At 43.2% G+C, this 19,445-nt stretch overlaps 1 protein-coding gene across 2 annotated transcripts in view; it reads right to left on the bottom strand.

Moving 5' to 3' along the window:
- LOC306923813 (chemokine-like protein TAFA-5) overlaps nt 1-19,445 on the bottom strand; it is a 220,717-nt gene that overhangs the window by 10,758 nt on the left and 190,514 nt on the right. For both annotated transcript variants that reach the window (XM_079502131.1, XM_079502130.1), the window contains exons 4-5: nt 18,167-18,294; nt 14,642-14,746 (exon numbers count right to left, since the gene is read on the bottom strand). In XM_079502131.1, coding sequence (XP_079358257.1) covers nt 14,732-14,746; nt 18,167-18,294 — 143 coding nt within the window. In that variant the 3' untranslated portion in view covers nt 14,642-14,731. The remainder of the gene's footprint in view (nt 1-14,641; nt 14,747-18,166; nt 18,295-19,445) is intronic.

Raw genomic sequence — 19,445 nt, 5'->3', positions numbered from 1 at the left:
ATATAGGCCGACTGTATATGTTTTAGTGCTGAGGACAAACCTTGAGACATTATTGACTCATATCAAGGTATCAGTGAGCACTGCAGCAGGGCTGTCAACCGTCCCTTAACAGTTAACACAGAACTGTCCCTGATTTGGAAACTAAAAGACTGGGAATCAATCAATGGCACACATTTTCAGTTCAAACAGCTTATATACTGTATACAGTACATAATCGTTGCGATCGGGAAGAAACGTCTTATCTTCATATTCTAACTTTTTGTGTCGTAAATGAATGCCCTACTTGATTATACTACAGCATCACACAAAAGCACCAAAAGTAGCAGATTCACAAGCTTGAAACGTGGCACGAAGCAACACATTTTGAGCTTGTAGATCTGCTACTTTTGCCATTTTCTTTATTTGAATCCTGAAAAGTAACAGTCTTGGATATACTGTATGAGATTTCCACCCGACAGAGATGATATAAATACAGGTTTTTAACCACATAAACCCTAGACCTAGTTAACTGTACCTTTTCTGTCTACAACAAATCTCTTAAGGTGTCGCAATGCCTTGTGAGGGTTTTAGAACTTGTGTGTGACACTGTAGAATGACGAAGTAGGACATTTATCTACAAAAAAAACAAGAACACAAAATGTTAAAATATGGAGATAATTGGTTCCTGCCCGACAGCAACAAAACCTACGCGTCAATGGGAACAAACACATCCCGCAAAATGTAACATACAGGCGTAGGTGCCGATTTTTAAGGAACCGTTTACGAAAGCTTGTAGATTGTAGATCTGCTATTATTTTGCCTAACACCCAATGCCCCCCACCCTCCTCCCCCTTCTCGCACTTCTCACCGGGGTTGCAAGTGGTTTAAAGGAGTCTGTGGCAGGAATATAGATAGAACGTAATGTTTTTTTTAAGCGCCAAGGAAAACGAGGACATTATTGACTCAAGGTAGTCAGCGAGGCAGTGACCTACAGCATCGTTAGCTGGAGGTCCCTGGTGGATATCGTTTTCGGCACAACCGGTGCGAAACAGGCTGAGTGATTTTTTTCCTCGGCAGTGTGCTGAACCTCTCCCTGCTTGTGATCCATGCCTGCTGTGTTGTTTGGCACGAGACGAGCAGCTGTCCTCGCCATGGCGGCTTGGTGAGTAAAGAAGCATTTTTGATTGGCCAACTTGAAGCCTGGGCCGGCCCAATGGGATCAATTAAGCTGGAAGTGGATCAGCCCAGCACGCCTGTCATGTGCTCATCTCCATGCTATGGCTCCCCAAACGGGAGAAGCGCTTTTTCTCTCCCCCCCCCCCCCCCCCCCTAACTGCATTGTTTGGTCGGTTTAGGTATACAGACAAAAACACACGATAACAAGAGTTCAGAAATGACTGTTACTGTACCGTTGCTGTCTGGCTGAGACCTTGTATCTCCACTATTTCAACTTTTGGGGTTTCTTTTTTCTTTAATTAACACCCTACTTCGTCTTACAAGAGTATCGTCTTAGAGTATCTACGAGCTCGCAATGTGTCACATCGCATTGCGTGCATTGTGAGCTTTTCCGCTGGCAATTTCCGCTATTTACTAAACACATTTTTAAAGTGGAAGTGAAAGTGGTTAGCGTGTCTGTGGGTTTGTATTGAACCAATGAAATGTATTAACAAGAGCTTGTGACTAAATAATGACTACATTGGAACCATTGGAATAGCTTTTATTTGATCTTTCTCCCATTTGCTGAAAAGTAGCGGTTTTGGACATACAAGGTTTTCCCCCCGATAACGACGATATGTTAGATTATATACTAAGCTAACCAGCCACACATGCAGTGGTGAGAACGGGCTGCCAGATGGCCAGATGTAGCCTAACTCTGGAAGGAGCCCAGATATGAATACGTATGAAGTTATGACACCATTTGCATGCCAAGTACATGTCGTCGCTGTCAGGTGGAAACCTTGTATGTCATCAAAACCTGTTCCATGTGCCGCATACTGATGCACACTGTGCTAAATGGAATTAACAGTTTGACGCCACATCACGCGGAACCTGCCTTTTAATCAAATATCCTACGCTGCCTGGATTGTTTTATTACCTTTGGAGCATACACTGAAGTATTTGGGCGTTTGTTCCGTGAAAATCGGGTAAGAAATGGTCCGTCGTCTTGTTATGATGAGACGAGCCAGCGGCCATGACAATGCGAAACGAAACCAAAGTGCAGAACAAGTTGTAGTCCAAAACAAACCCCCCGTCCACTTGCATTGGGCTCAATTTCCCAGAAGCCCTAGCAGCCCAGCATACGTTTCGATTTCCGGTTTCGTCATCATAACATGAAGCTCTCTCCCCCTGCTCCGTGGCAGAGGCGGACTTTTTTTATTATTATTAATGCGATGCGATTTAGACACATAAAACAAATAGCGGGAATGTCGTATCATGCAGCGGCGCAACACTGGATCAAACAATTAGCGGCAGTAGAACTGTGAATATATCGTCTCAGGTGTCTCAGGTGTCCAAAGCTTTTACTTTTCAGGATTCAAATTCAAAAGAGTCAAATGTACTGTAGCAGATCAACAAGCTCAAAACACACGTCGCTTCGTGGCCATCACATGCATAGCACTTACAATAACAAAACAGCAAATGACACTGATCATTCCCTGTATCACTAGTTCGAACTCATGCCATCTGGACAAAGATACAGAACCTTGAAGTGGGAAAAGGTTCATTTTAGCATGAGTTTCGTTCCCTCAGCCAATGCGGCATATTCAACAAACTGCCCCGTATGATAGGATGTTTTTTTTTTTTTATAGTGGAGACCTCAGGCCCCATCTTGTGCCACCCCTTACCCATTATCTCTAAACGTATTTGCCAATTTTTACTATTTTGAAAAACATTTTAAAATAGTTCAACTAGCCGATCTACATGGACACGTTGTGAGCTATTTTTAAAGTTTCTGGATAAGGGGTAAGGGGTGGCGCAAGATTTAGCCCCTTGTGTATTGTCTTGGTGTTGTGTAACTTGTGTCGTGTGATATTGTGATATATAGTTTTTGTTGTTGTTGAAGAACAGAATGTGAAGACAAATATCCCTTTGGTGACAAATGAAGAAAGACCATTGCTATTGTATGATCAGGGAAGACGTACATTTCCGGGGGGAAGAAACACACACAATTTAGAATATGGAGAATTGGAGATACAAGGTTTCTTCCCGAGAGCAACGATATTCAAGTGGCACTCAAACGCGGGAATCCGCAATCAATCTCTACCAACCCCAACACAATTTGATTACTGTAGACTTGCACTATAAGGCCCTATCTACAGATTACAGATTCAATTGTGTACATTAACAGAAATAACTCCATCAACGTGCGACTGCTTATCTCTGCGTGCAAAAGTGCCAGCTGCTGAATGCTGTCGCTCGCTGCATGGACCCCGGAGGGACTGGCGTGATTCTGTCATTGTGAGAAGTGCTCTGTAGGGAATGGACTGGCTCATGGTGCTGCAGTCAGTCAGAAATAAGCAACGAGGTCTATGAAAACAAGACCCAAAAAAGCGACTGTAATAGGCCAACACGCCGTGATGTGATGCACTATGAGCTTGTAGATCTGCTATTGAAATAAGTTAAACATTTTGAATATTCTTTTGAAACGTTTTTAACTACACAAACCTGGTACGGGGGGTGGTCACAACATATGTACAACTAAGCTGTCCGAAGCAAGCCCCAAAAAGCAAGTACACATTAGGAACAAGTCCAAAGAATCGACAACCAAACTAACCAAAATGTATGTGACTTAAGTGACTTTACAGAGAAAGCTTATTAATAGGCAAAAATACATAAGCCCACCAAATGAAAGAACTTCCTCCGTGGCGATTAATAAAGGTAATCTTCTCATATTTGCAGAGCAAATATTGAATTATAAATGATCCAAATCCTTAAAGACCTTTATACCCGTCGAAAGAGAGTATTGGCAAAGCTAACGGCATCTTAAGTGACCATACACACGCCAATCTTACGGCAATTTTACTCTTTAAGAAAGAAATCTGTGGCAGGAATATATATATATATATATATATATATATATATATATAGGACTACTGTATATGTTTTAGTGCTGAGGACATACCTTGAGACCTTATAGACTCAAGGTATCAGTGAGCACTGCAGCAGGGCTGTCAACCGTCCCTTGAAACACGGAACCGTCCCTTATTTGGAAACTAAAAGACTTTCTTCCATTATTTTGATTACTGCAAGTCTACAGAAATCAATTGTGTTTATGGGCAGAAACCATATTCTAACTTTTGTGTGTGTTGTTTTTCCCCCGAAAATTAATGTCCTACCTGATCATACAATAACAATGATCTTTATTCATTGTCCCCAAAGGGATATTTGTCTTCACATTATGTTCTTCAACAATAACAACAACAACAAAAACACAAAACAACATATCACACGACACAACACCAAGACAATACACGAGGGGCTATAGCTTACGCCACCCCTTACCCAACAACTTATTTGCCTTTTAAAATAGTTAAAATAGCCAATCTACAAGCTCACAACGTGTGGATGTAGAAACTCCACAAACCTGGTACAGGGGTCACAACATATCTACAACTAGCTGTCCGAAGCAAGCCCAAAAAAGCAAATACACATTAGGAACAAGCCCAAAGAATCAACAACCAAACTAACCAAAATATATGTGACTTAAGTGACTTTACAGAAAAACAAGCACAAAGTCGCTTATGAATAATAAGCAGACATGGTAACACTGCTGGCATCTCATTGGTGAAGCCCATTAGGGCTGGACTTTGTCATGTCAGATAAGCAACCATGTTCTCACCTGTTGCTAGTCACTATTTGTAAATCTAGCATGGTCATGTAGAAAGAGCTATGTAATGTATGGATCTGTCTCCATCTATGTGTGTTCTCTTGTTGTGTACTATGAACACATGTCTCATATCCGGGAGGCTGCATCTTGCATGTGGCCGTCTCCGAGAGCTCTCGACTTTTTTTAAATGAATCCATCAATTCATTCCACTCTATCCCGTTGTTTTCACAAGTCATACTGAAGTAAGGTACACTTTAATTCCTTCCACGACAACGTCTTCTATTCCCCAGACCTGCGTTGTTATAATAAATGTTGATGTTTCCCATAGGAGAAGGGGGGAGGGGGAGGGATTGCCCCTCTGAGGCTGTGGCTGACAACACCATTAACACTTCCACAGACAACCCCTTAGGAGGTATAGTGTTATTATCTGTACATGCGCGCAGCCTCACTCACACGCGCCCACTCTCCGAGGGTGAGCGCACAAATGGGCATGTCGAAAGGGCCGATGGCCGTGCTTGAACACAGTGGGGGTGACACCCTTCTGCCATAATTGTGGCCCCAGAGGATGTCAGCGAAATCCTAATGGCCTGCTGCTGCTGCTGCAAACCATGGGAGGTTCCCATAACAGTCCCATATACCCACATAGGCCCCACCATGTGAGCGAATGGCCATTAATTCGCTTACCTAATATTAAATATTGTCATACATACCGCAGGTTTCAAGATGGCGGATATGAATTTCCCCTTTTTTTTTAGCACTAGCCCCCCTAGCCCCTCCAACATGACGTCATGTGGCAGCCAAGTCTATGGACTTTTAATGATTGTGTCTAATTCATGCCCCCCCCCGGCCATCACTTCACACAAGTGTGATTTATGTTTTACAGCTTGTTTTACACTGACTGAGCAGAAGCCTGAGGCAGAACTAGGACCCTGTCAGTGCATGAGAATGAACCCATATAAGTTGTGCTATGCTGAGTCTCCCATTGACAGGCCATGCGTATAGTGCCAGATATGGCTGATTACAAGCTCTGCCTGTCACCAATATGCTGCTTAACACATGAACGCTCCTCTCCCACACTGGCCCACGCGGCCCCTGAGACAGAGAACTGTTTACCAGAAGCTTCTATAGCCACATACTAACCAGCGTCAGACAATCACAGCAATCTGCCCACAGCTGCGCCACAATATACTTTAGGCGCCGTCAATAATCAGTGATTATTGGTACCGCTGGATGTACAGAAAGGACCAGGAAATTAGTATTTGTTTTCCCTATACTACATAATATTAATGTCACCCCTGAGTTTGTTTGTTTACACATTGCCTTTAATTAACATGTTGGATTCATGCCAATGCGTTTTCAGACCTTTAACCACTTAAACCTGATCTTTGGCTCTGTACTTGGTCTGCTCTTGTTTTCCCTATAGCCTACTATAGAAAGAAAGAAAGAAAGAAAGAAAGAAAGAAAGAAAGAAAGAAAGAAAGAAAGAAAGAAAGAAAGAAAGAAAGAAATTGCGCTACACTTGTCATGTACAGTAACACATACCGTTAACCCAACGAAGTTTAACAAGGTACTTTAACGTCAGCGCATCCTAACACGTCCTAATCAACGGGTAGCAGAGAGAAGTGCCGTAGTGGTAGTGAGACAGACAGTGTAAACAGACAGATCAAAAGTAATTTGCTCGATTTCAATACAATGTATAAAGCCATTTCCACGATAAATATGCTGCTTCCCCGTAAATTGGAAAGCATAAGGGCTTGTTTGGCTGGGGGAAGGAGCATAATTGCTTTTTGATAAATTGTAGTCGGCAATGAATATGTTTCGAGAGCCGAGCAATGCGGGCTGAGCTCAATTCCTATTTATTTCAGTTCCATGGCAAAACAAGCAGGAAATTGTCTCGTTAATATTGCAAAAGAAGTCTCCCAGTGTAGCTCTTTAAAATATTAAAGAATCCTATAAGATACCCCCTTCGATATTCCGGGGGTGCAATAGATATTATTGGATATTTAATGTAGTATATTTATTTATTTATTTAAAGGCTGATTAAAACGGCGGAGAATTGTTTACTCCAGTGTTCCGCCGCTGCATAATACGACATTCCCGCTATTTGTTTAATGCGTTTAATTCGCTGTATTTTAATAATTAAAAAGAAACTCCGTCTTTGCTGCGGAGCTGGTGGAAGGAGCTTCTTCTTATGATGTCGAAACCGGAAATCGACACATGCGCTGGGCTGCTAGGGCTTCTGGGAAATTGAGTCCAATGCAAGTGAACGGGGGTTTTGCCATCTTGCGTAGCAAGATGGCGGGTGGTGCGATAGAAGCAAACAGACGGAGCAACCTATTTTCGGCGGATTTTCGCCGATCAAAAGCCCAGATACTTCAGCGTATGATCTAAAGGTAATAAAACAATCTCGGCAGCGTAGAATATTTGATTAAAATGCGGGTAAATCGTATTATGGAGTCAAAGTGTTAATGCCCAATTTATGCTCCGTCATTCAATTATGTCACGTGTCGAATATAGCCAATTTACTTGTAGATAGTCTCTTTTCATTGTGCGGCGCGGCCATACGACAATGGATAAAGGCTTTCCACAGCGAGACACGACTGCAGGTGACGTGTCTGCCGTGTGTTAGGACGTTGCCTCAAGCTCGACTACTCCTCTCTTCTGTATCCGTCATCTTCAATTCCTTCTCTTCTTTGCAGTGCACTACCTGGCCTGCACTTTCTAAATGATGCTACACTTCTCCCCTTTTTTCCAGTGCACTCTACCTGCTAACAGTAATGCCACATAACACTCTTATAGGTATAAAACACATGAAACCCTTAACCAGAGGTGGAGATTGGCTTAGGACATTTTGGACCCACTATGCATACATACATACAGTTCCCTTGGTCTGAATTTTGAGGATATTGATTGTACAGTAAGCGTTCTTCTTTAGGCTATTTTGTAGTTATATGTTTGGTCCCTTTCCATTAGATGTTTTGAATTACACCACATCTGTATTTGTTTGTTTGTTTGTGTTTGTTGCCATTTTGTACTTTATTTATGTATTCACAAACTCACAGGCGCTCCTGTTAATTGATTGATCGTTCCTGCACTCATGTTCCAAACAGCATGATTCCACACACGTCGCACACACAACGAAAGATTTACTGTTAATTGTACTATTTGAGCAGACCAAGGGCCCTATCTTGCGTCAGGGGCACTTTGGGCTCTATTTTCATCACTGCCGTTACCCGCGACGCTGCCCGCAAGTCAGCCGATGCCCGAAAATTAAGATTATAGGAGCTTGCTCTGTCCCTAAATGGTATTTTGGTCCAGAGTCACCCGTTATCCATTATGCCGACAACGGTATTTGTGCCTAGAGGTGTGGTCATGAGCGTGTTGGCACGCTTTCCCTAAATTGCTGTTTTGGTCACACACATTTGGGAAGGCGCATAGTGGAGTTTAAAAGCACCCATAAGCCGTAATGCCAAATTAGTTTGGTATAGAGTGGCGCGCGACGTGCACCTGCAATGGAGATGTCCGTGGAGTCAGGCTGCTCCTTATTCTCCTACGCACCCTTGTAATTTTCCTATAATCAGCAGAAGTGAGTGCCTGTCACTTCCTTGTGTCCATTGTGTTTATATAATTGTAGTCAAAGAAGTTATTTGGCTTGTGCCAGGCATTGTGCGTGATTCCATTTGCTCGTTCAGTTTCATCACCCCATAGCGCAGCAAATGGGGTTTAATCTGATTTCCCGAACTGTCCTTTGATACCGTTTCGTAGAGACGGCCTGTATACACGCACGATATCAAATGAAAGCTCAAAGTCCGTAGATTACATAGCACTTTGAAATGTTAAAAATTAGCGAGATCTGAGCGAGTTGTGACTCAATGAAAAGATTAGTGTTCTTGGCTCTGTGCGAGGTTGAAAAAAAAAAGAAAAACTGAGGGGGTTGTTGCAGCACACGTGAGACTTCAAGGCAGCAACACATCACTCTTCCATGGGTAGACCGTGAGGCTATGAAGCAATAACGGGCAATGAAGCATAACGGGCAACAGATAAGGGATTTCTTAAAGGCAATGGCATGTGGCACGGTGATTGGTTTCATTATTGTAACGCCCAAACCACACCTATGCATAATGTAACGGGTAGCGTAGGTGTTTTAGGGATTTAGAAAACTGACCAAAATAGCCACTTTAGTGCGGGAACGCCCCTTCCCCAATGCTAAATCCCCAAATTGTGGCTTTGGAAAGCTCAAACGAAAATAGAGCCCTATATCCGTAATTTGCGGATTTAGCATTGTGTAAGAGGCGTGCCCCCGTAAAATGTGCTATCTTGTGCCACAGCCTAAATCCTTAAAACAACTCTACTACCCGTTACATTATGCATTGCATAGGTGTGGTTTGGGCGTTAAAATAATTAAACCAATCACCGTGCCACATGCCATTGCATTTAAGAGATCCATTATCCATTATATTATGCATTATGCCCAGTGATATATACACTATGGCCCATGGAAGAGAAACGCGTGCTGCCTTGGAATACATTTATATTTGATACAGAGTTGTTTTGTGTGACTATCTGTCATCCACTCTGTGACCAACACAGTCTCACTTTTGCTGACCCCCCCCCCCCCCCCCCCCCCCCCCACCTGTTGCTTCAAGTATCATCTACGTGTTACGGATTATGGGGAATTTCTGATTAGTGTAAAATGTAAATCATTAAATATTTGCTGCGCAATGGGGTGATGAAACTGAACGAGCAAATTGCGCAAATCAAATAACTTCTTTGACTAGACAAATAAGGGCCTTTCTCTGGCCCACCCTTCTCCCATTGTTTATATTGTGTTTAGTTTCCAAGATGGCCGCAACGCCGGGAGGGGGCGGGCGGAGGTGAGCGGGTGGGATCGACATATGCCCTTACTGGGCTGCATTCACAAATTCAAGACACCTACCTGTCTTGCGTTTGTCTTGTGTCTGTGTTTAATGGCCGCTCTAATGCATTTCCAATGGAAGCCCAAACATGGTTTGACCAAACATTTTGTTTGATGGGGGGGAGGAGGGGCAGAACACATCCATCAAAGCTGTGTTCAGACACAAGTCAGGTGTCAGACACAAGGCAAGTGTCTTGAATGCAGCCCAGTAAGTGCATATGTCAACCCCGCCCGCTCACCTCCGCCCCACCCCCTCCTGGTGCTGCGGCCATCTTAGAAACTTAACACAATATAAACAATGGGAGAAGGGTGGGGCTGAGAAAGGCCCTTATTAAACACAAAGATTTGTGGAGAATTAAAACAGAACGAGACCTCTGAGCTGTGAATGTTCTGCAGCATGCGTCAAGCCGAGGCAGCTCCAACTCAGTTCTCAGGAGCGCATTCTTTTATTATCGCATTACGGGTGGTTTGAGGAGGAAAGTTTGCGTTGTTCTGAACCTGTGTGCATAAGATAAGAATTATAGGGAAAGCACATCAACACGCCTACAGACACATCTCCACCCGCACCAATGTCGGCATATGTATAGTGGGTATAGTGGCCGCAAGATACCATTTTACGCATAGTGGAAGCTCCTAATTGAAGTATTGCGTGTAAGTGGTTAAATGTCTCATTAATTCACATATGAATAACATATTAATTGAAAAGATCATGTCTAAACAGAGCTGGATTAACCCTCCCTAGCCCCTGGGCTAGACAAAATGTCAGGACCCCCCTGCACTGTGTGGTGCGATTCAGGGTATTGGGGTATTTTGTTGTAATGTTGCTGTACCCAGCCCCCCCAAAAGAGAGAGGCAGACAGACATACAGACTAGTCGCTGAATTAATGTAGCCACTAGTAGCCAATAGTGCACTAATGCAGTTTTACAGCTAAATATTTCACAATGTGCTCTATAAAATCACAGTAAAGAGAGATGAGCAATAAAGAAAGAGTACAGTCACTAATAGTGCACTAATGCAGTTGTCAGTTTTACAGAAAAATATTGGGGTATTTTTTGTAATTTTGGTGTAATTTTGGGGCACCCAGCCCCCCAAAAGAGGGGCTGGGTACCCCTGGTTTTCTTTTTACCCCTTTTTTTAGTCGTTATGGCAATCGATTCATCCCCACAAACATTTCTGTGTATCGTCACTGCTGGCTCACCTGCCAGTGAGGACATACAGCCTTCATCCTACATCTCCCGCCGGACACTCTCCACTAACAGGTGTTGCCATAGTGCACTGACAAATCCATGTCACCCTCCCTGCTGCCCCTGGCTTCTCTCTCCCGATCACGGGCTAATTGTGTTCGTATAGAGTAAACACTCAACAGAGCGTGATGATGCTCTATTTACTTAACAAAGTAAATAGTTTTAATATTTCTCCCCCAGATACACCCCCTTTAATTTAAGTGTACAAGATCCACAGTTGTGTTATTATTCTCTCCCCCCCTACCCCCACACACACACACACACACACACACACACACACACACCCACACACACACATTGTCTAATTTGGCTGAAAGTCGGCAGTGGGCATGATTACACATTTCACATTCCGCATACACAGATCCTGTGCACGAAACAAGATTCATGGCTAATGAATGGCAGGAGATATGATTGCCACGCTGCAAGGCAAATTAAATCAAGGGCAGTTTACAGCACGGGCCACGAGACAGAGTGGGCGTTCTGACACACAACGGATTCCGTGTTTACAGCCGAGCGGAATCTCTGTTCATTAAAAACTTGGGTCAAGCGGCAACATGGATCAGTGGAGAGAAATTTATGGAAATTCTGCTGTGAAAATCGAGTTTACAAGAAAGACTGCACAGGAAGAAAAAAAGAAAAGGATTGCTCGCACGTTAATATCTAATGAGTTTTTGCGTGGGTTTTTGAAATACAAGACAAACTTGTGCCATGTGAATGCTCTTAATGTTATACTGCCAATACTGTCGTCTATGAATATTGATGGAGGAGGGCTTTTAAAATTACATTGTGGTTGCTATATAGTTCCTTTATTGTTTAATAAAAGATGAGAACTTCTGTACATGTATGTCTTGACAACGCCTTCCTCTCACTACACTGAGCACCCAGTTAAGTATGCAGTACAAGTATTCAGTACATGTCAGCCGTCACTCGGATTCGCTAATCATCACTAGGTCATATGAAGTATGAACCACCCTCGCTTAGATGCATAACATTCTGCAAAAAAGAAAAAGGTCATATCCCATGATAGGAAAGAGTCTACGCATAACCTCATCCTATAATTAATTGGGGTATTTGGGGGATTAGACTGTTGTACTGAATGTAGGAATAAATCCTTTATCTAACCCATCGAACATATTGTCTCTCTCGGGTGGAAATCTCATATGTCCAGGATTCAAATTCAAAAGTAGTATAGCAAAAGTAACAAATCTACAAGCTTAGTGCCACGTTTCAAGCTTGGTGATCTACGTTTGCAGCTTGTGGCGCTGTAGCGTGATCAAGTAGTGCATTGATTTATGAAAGTATGGACATACTGAAGGTTTAGACGGCAACAATATAATATTTGTCGTTGTACTGAATATATCCCAGCGCATAACATCTGTGCACCGCTGTGCAAGACATGCTACTGAGAGTGTCTAACCAGAAGTATCGGAAGAGTAAGGGTACGGGTCAAGGAAGTTGTGTTGACGCTTAGTAGATCGTTCTACATTCCCCTTGTTGTAATTGTTCAAAAAAGACAGCTTCAGGGGAAGTACATATAACAAGTCCCTAATAAACACGCTCTGCATAAGGTCATTACCAGGCGACAAGGAAGGGCTCTTGGAATCGAAGCCAATATGTTCCCTAGACCCCTACTCCGGTTGCTAAATAATTTATATTCCATTGGAGTCAATGACGACTTGTTGCAACTTTACACTTGGGTTTATTACCGTAGTAAACTTTCCATAAAGACTTTATGTTTTCAATCCCTAATTTCAAGTCTTCTTCCTTCAGCGTGATATGCGTTGTTGTAAATATTGGTGTCATTCATTGTTAAGATTGATGATAAAGCAGGCTATGTTCCAGGGCTTGTGATTTGGGTTTATTACCGTAGTAAACTTTCCATAAAGACTTTATGTTTTCAATCCCTAATTTCAAGTCTTTCTTCCTTCAGAGTGATACAGGTATGTGTTTTGTAAATATTGGTGCCATTCATTTTTAAGATTGATGATAAAGCAGAGTATGTTCCGTGGCTTGTGATTGGGTTCTACTGGTGTGAAGACCCAACCCTCGCTCCCCTTCCACCCAATAGCATTTGTTTCACTTGCTTTTCGGGACTGGAGATTCCAAGATGGTGGATTTTAATTTGCTCAAATAATGGCTTCAAACAGGTCTGTAGAAACCTGGATCACGTGACGGCTCCCATTCTATTCTATTATATTCTTTTACAGTCTATGGTCGTTACCAGGGTTTTTTGAGTGGTGCAGCCACTCCAATGACCAGCAATGTGTGTCCCTATGTCCGTCCCTATGTCTGTTTAGGGTCCCTATGTCTGTTTAGGGTACCAACAGGTGACAAAGTGGTGCTGTTGAGCTTTACACTGCACAGGTGCATGATGGGAAGCTGAGTTTTTTTGGGAAGCTGAGAGTGGGAAGCTGAGAGCCGACAACCAATAGTCAGACAACCAATACTCAGACAACCAATGGTCAGACAACTAATAGTCAGACAACCACTGAACCACTGAACCACTACGATGAAATGTGTTCTATGAGCAGGGCCTGGCTGGAAACAAGTTCTTGAGCTTAGCCCAGATACCCTGGGTAAATATAGATTTCATTTCATTTCATTTCATTTCATTTCATTTCATTTCATTTCATTACAAACAATAGCCAGACAACCAACAGCCAGACAACCAATAGTCCGACAGCCAATAGTCAGACAGCCAATAGTCAGACAACCAATAGTCAGACTGTCAGACAACCATTTGCCAATTTGCTGACTGACTCCACTTCCAGTGACTTCCTATTTGTCAGATAGGATGCCTACAATTCTATGTGCTTGTCAGAGTGGGTGGAATCCAGTTCAAAGATGATCCTTGAAAGGTTTGGGAACCCTCTTGCACTATACAGTGAAAATCAGTATAGCGTTAATTTATGGTCATTGTTAAAACGTATTTCTTGTTAGATAAAGTTCAATGTCTATTGATTGCAATAAACTATTCCTATAATTACATCATATCGTCTCATTTGGGTGGAAACCTCATACGTCCAAAACTGTTACTTTTCAGGATTCAAATTAAAAAGTAGCAAAATAGCAGATTGACGAGCTCAAAACGCTGTGCAGAGAGCTTGTGGATTTGCTTCTTTTGATGCTTTTGTGTGACATTATAGTATGATCAAGTAGGGGCGTTCATTTACGAACAAACACAAGGCTAGAAAAAGGAGATTAGAGGGGGTGCATACTTAGTTATATGGACGGAAAATAGTAAAAAACAAAACGGATTGGTCAAGCATCTCTCTGAGACAACAAAGACAGAAGTGGTCTGACGTGGATAGAAGGCGGCCGTAGCTGCTTGTCAATCTATAAAACAAGCCTCCAGCTGGATACTAAATGGGATTCTCAGGCTGACAGAGCTTGTAGGAAATGTCTGAAAATGGCAAAATGAACTGTGGGTTGACAGGCTTTATTATTCAGTGTGAAGACGGACTGCTCAGCCCACGCCGAGCGAATAAAGTCAGAGAGGGAATAAAGATATCTATCAGTTTTATAGCAAGGACACAAGGAAGGGAGGACAGAGGACAGAGGGGAAGGAACGAAGGAGGGAGGAGAGAAGGAAGGATGGAAGATGAGAATTATTGAGAAGGAAGGGAATGAATAAACATGGAAGGAAGGAAGGATAAAAAGAAGTATACAGTAAATACCGTAGGTGCAGGGAACTCCTAACCTCGGGACAATGCAGAGGAATAGCAGCCAAACAGGTAGATGGGATGGAGCCAGGGTGTGCTGGAGCGCTAGTCTTGGGTAGTCTGTGGGTTACACATTCATTTAGATTAGACTCCCAACTCTCTCTCTCTCTCTCTCTCTCTCTCTCTCTCTCTCTCTCTCTCTCTCTCTCTCTCTCTCTCTCTCTCTCTCCTCTCTCTCTCTCTCTCTCTCTCTCTCTCTCTCTCTCTCTCTCTCTCTCTCTCTCTCTCTCTCTCTCTCTCTCTCTCCTACTCACTCACTCACTCACTCACTCACATTGCCAAAGCAAAAAGCACAATACAACAATACAATCAAAACAAAATGTATGTACATTTGAAAGTCAGAATCTTCAATAAATCAATTTATGTGGTGACCTGTCATGCATCCATGGGACAGGAGTGAGACAGGAGTGAGCTTGAACAGAAGTTACACAATAGACCTAGTCACACTCATGTTAAAATGAACTAAATACATGCACTGACCCTGACGTGATTTGAACACGCAACATTCTGATCTGGAGTCAGACGCGCTACCGTTGCGCCACAGAGTCACATACAAATGAAACCGTTTTGGTTGTCATATTCACAGAGACAGCACTAGACCACTGTTGAAAGAACAACCAGATTGTATGTCTTCATAATATCTCCTATGGATTCAGTGAAGTCAACATCATTGTAGTTCTTAGTTGCCATTTTCCATCTGTAAGTAACAATTTGTTTTGTGGGGGTGAGTAAATGTTGACCCTGACGTGATTTGAACACGCAACCTTCTGATCTGGAGTCAGACGCGCTACCGTTGCGCCACAGAGTCATATTCTGTGGTGGCCTGTCATCCAGCCATGGCACAGGAATGAGACAGGAGTGAGCTTGAACAGGAGTTACACAATAGACCTAGTCAGACCTAACTAAATACATGCACTGACCCTGACGTGATTTGAACACGCAACCTTCTGATCTGGAGTCAGACGCGCTACCGTTGCGCCACAGAGTCACATACTGTTATTTCTGCCATGGTGGCGAAGGCATTTTTCTGACTTATTTCAGATTTTTGTGTCACTTGTTATTCATTAATAAATTAATTTCTATGTATCGAGATCACTCGATGCAGCTAGTGCAGGAATACACACAATGACTAGTCTTCAGGGTGGTTGTGTTCCATTTGTTATCCTTCTCCTATCACAGCAGCTCACAAATCTGCTGTGTTTGCACATTGTTGTAGGTCTACTTCGCCCAGCAGATATGAGAGTTTTTTTTGTCATTAGTCATGTTTTCAAAATCTCAGTGGGTGATTGTAATCTGTGGGAAGTACTGTATGTGTCTCGGAAGCCTATGCCGGCCTTTTTCGATCGCAAGACTGTGCTCACTTATCTGTACCTAGTTACGATTTGTCTTTGTTTTGGGTCGGTCACGGTGCTCAGGTATTCTGCCAAGTGTATTCTCTGTTTAGGGCCAGATAGCATTCTAGTTTACTCTGCTTTTGTGTTGCTTTTTCCTTTTGCTGTTTTATAATTTGGTTTAGTCCAATGGGTTTTCTATCTGGTGGCTGTTTGTGTTTATGCCAGGGCCAGCTGGCTGAGGGGGCATCTCTCTAGAGTGTTGCTGTGTGTCATCTGGGTCACTTTCTTTTGGGTGGTTGTAGAATTTAAGTGCTCTCTTTTTTATTTTGATTATGAGTGGGTATCGTCCTAATTCTGCCATGCATGCATTATTTGGTGTTTTTCGCGGGGTCCGGAGAATGGATTTGCAGAATTCTGTGTGTGGGGTCTCGGTTTGCTAATGGTCCCCAGATCTCGCAACCATAGAGGGAAATTGGTTCTATCACAGAGTCCAGTATTTTAAGCAAGGTTTTAATTGGGATATCTATTTTGATGTTTCTTTTGTCTCGCTCGCACGCACGCACGCACGCACGCACGCACACACGCACACACACCTCTCTCTCAGCTGAGGGGTCTTTGGCCTGAAAGATGTTGAACACCCCTGGTGCACTGTATAAAGTCAACTCTAAAACAAGTTATTTGTGCATTGGCAAAGACATAGAAGTTGTATTTAACTTCAACATCAAAGACAGCATGGCAACTCTGGGGGAACAGCATATCTCTTGATGACTCATAATCAGGCTGGAACATTTTAATCAGTTCCAAAGTGGCCACTCAGAAAATAAATTAGAGTATGCTGTGTGTTGCACTTAGGCCAGGTGCTGCAGGCATAAATAATTATTTGTGTTTGTACATCTTGACCCTAAATTAGTATGCAAAATGAATGCCCTACTTATTCGTGCAAGATTGTCAGTCACACTGGAGTGGCAAAACAAACGTCGTGAGCCTGTCAATCTGCAATTTTCTAAACAATTTGAAAGTAAAAGTGAAAGTGGCTATCAAGGAAATTGTTATGTTCATACAGGGACGGATTAACCCCACAAGGGCCCCTGTGCCGGTACATTTTTTGGGGCCCCCCTAGCGCACGTGCGCGCAGATTTTTTTTAGTTTTTTTGTGTTTTTATAAAAAAAATTACCTAAATTTAACAAAATCAATGGCCAATGAAGGTCCCCAGGAGCTTTTTTCAGGGCCTCAAACCCATTACAGGGCTTTACATTTTCCCAGAAGGGCCCCTGAGAGCCAAGGGCCCCTGGGCCACGGCCCCATTGGCCCAATGGCTAATTTGGCCCTGTGTTCATATTGAACCGATGAGAAGTATTAAGAGCTTATGGCTAAATAATAACTACATTGGATCCATTCTATTCTAATGGATCCAATGCAGTGGTACCCAAACTGGTTTAGCCGGTGACCCAAAAGAGAACTCTGTATCCCCAGGGCCTGAAAATAGCAGATCTACAAGCTCATATAACGAAGTGCAAATTCACTACTACTTAAACATTTGTTTTCTAATCATGGCATTTCTTGAATTTGTTTTTAATTCATAAAATGCTTTTTTGGCCATGTTTTTTTTTTAAATGTAGGGAACAACAACACAGCTTATTATATTATTATTACAGGCTCACTTTTTCTAACTTTTGGTGTTTTTTGTGAATACTGTGGTGGTAGAGTTAGCTGTTTTAGCAGACAGTTTGTGGGTCCAATGGAGTTAAGAGGTTTACCAAGGGCAGACCAAGGCGCAGTTGGAGGAAACACATCGACTCACTGGCCTTGGAACGTCTCGGAATCCCCCAGGAGGAAGTCACTAATGTTGCTCTGGAGAGGGAAGTCTGGAGCACTCTGGTGGAGCTGTTGCCCCCACGACCCGACTACGGATAAGCGGTTGAAGATGGATGGATGGATGGAATATTTTCGAAAACACACACAGACTTAAAGGGTGTTCAATAGCACTGATTTATGCAAAATTAATCTAAAACCTCGAAAATTGAGGTTTCCTCCTGACAGCAACAATATGTTAAAAATGGGTGAAGTGTGTGGTCCATTCACATTAACACCAGTCATTGTTTTGCCAGCAGCGTTTAGCCCCAGATTTGGTCCTGCTCTTCTCACCGTGGTTGTTTTGACCCGACCTCCTGGCTGCGTGCAAGTCCAGCCCGACTGGTTGGCCAGAAGGTCACAGCCTTCATCTTCCAAACATGGCATCATCTCACACCACTGCCGGCTCCGCACGATACGAGCTGCAGAGAGAGGAGAGGACAGGGGAGGGGGAAGGTCATAATCCAAATTCTCAGTTTTGTGCCATGCATGTTTCAGCCTAGAAATAAACAGGCTCAATGGAGAAAGTCATAAAAAAACTGCTTATACTTTTGCTTCAATAGAATATAACGCACGCACGCACGCACGCACGCACGCACGCACGCACGCACGCACGCACGCACGCACGCACGCACGCACGCACGCACGCACGCACGCACGCACGCACGCACGCACGCACGCACACACACACACACACACACACACACACACACACACACACACACACACACACACACACACACACACACACACACACACACACACACACACACACACACACACACACACACACACACACACACACACACACACACACACACTTCATATCATCATGCCTGATTATGAGGTATATTACTCATTAAAGCCTTTTGTGTCTTACTGGTACCTGGTGAGATGGTTAAATATCTAATTACTTCCACTGGTGGCTCAACACTGGTGGCTCATGCTACATGAAGTGCTTAATAAGCAACACTGGTGGTATACAGTATGACTGATTGCTATGATAAGGTATAATACTATACTATACATGGTGTTTATAGGTGTGTGTGTGTGTGTGTGTGTGTGTGTGTGTGTGTGTGTGTGTGTGTGTGTGTGTGTGTGTGTGTGTGTGTGTGTGTGTGTGTGTGCGCTCGCGTGCGTGCGTGCGTGCGTGCTTGCGTGCGGGATTGTGTGCGTGCGTGTGTGTGTGCCTGCGTGTGGCGTGTTGTGTTACCATCAGAATAAAAGCCATATTAAAGTGACCGGTGATGGAACTACTCAATTCAAGTGCTTGAGTCAAAGCATAGAAACTCCTGGTCAATAGGCTCTAAGCTGAGGTCAGCTGCATGCCTTATTGGACAAATAAAGCCTATCTGGGCAAGAAGATCTGAGACGTTCGTTGGTGGACAAAGGAAAGGTCACTTGTACAGTACACCCAGGTGACTCAATACGTGCATGTATGGATAGAGCCTATTTATTTTTTCCATTATAGCAAAACTCAAACTCACTTTTAGAACTTAAATAAATGCAAATATGTGTATCTCCCTGTTTATCCCCCGAGCAAGCGAGCGAGGTTCCCTGTGTAGTCCTGGTG

This window comes from Electrona antarctica (assembly GCF_951216825.1).
Source record: "Electrona antarctica genome assembly, chromosome: 5".
NCBI lineage: Eukaryota > Metazoa > Chordata > Actinopteri > Myctophiformes > Myctophidae > Electrona > Electrona antarctica.
Note: the sequence above shows the minus strand (reverse complement) of the source record. Positions and strands in the feature narration are given on the sequence as shown.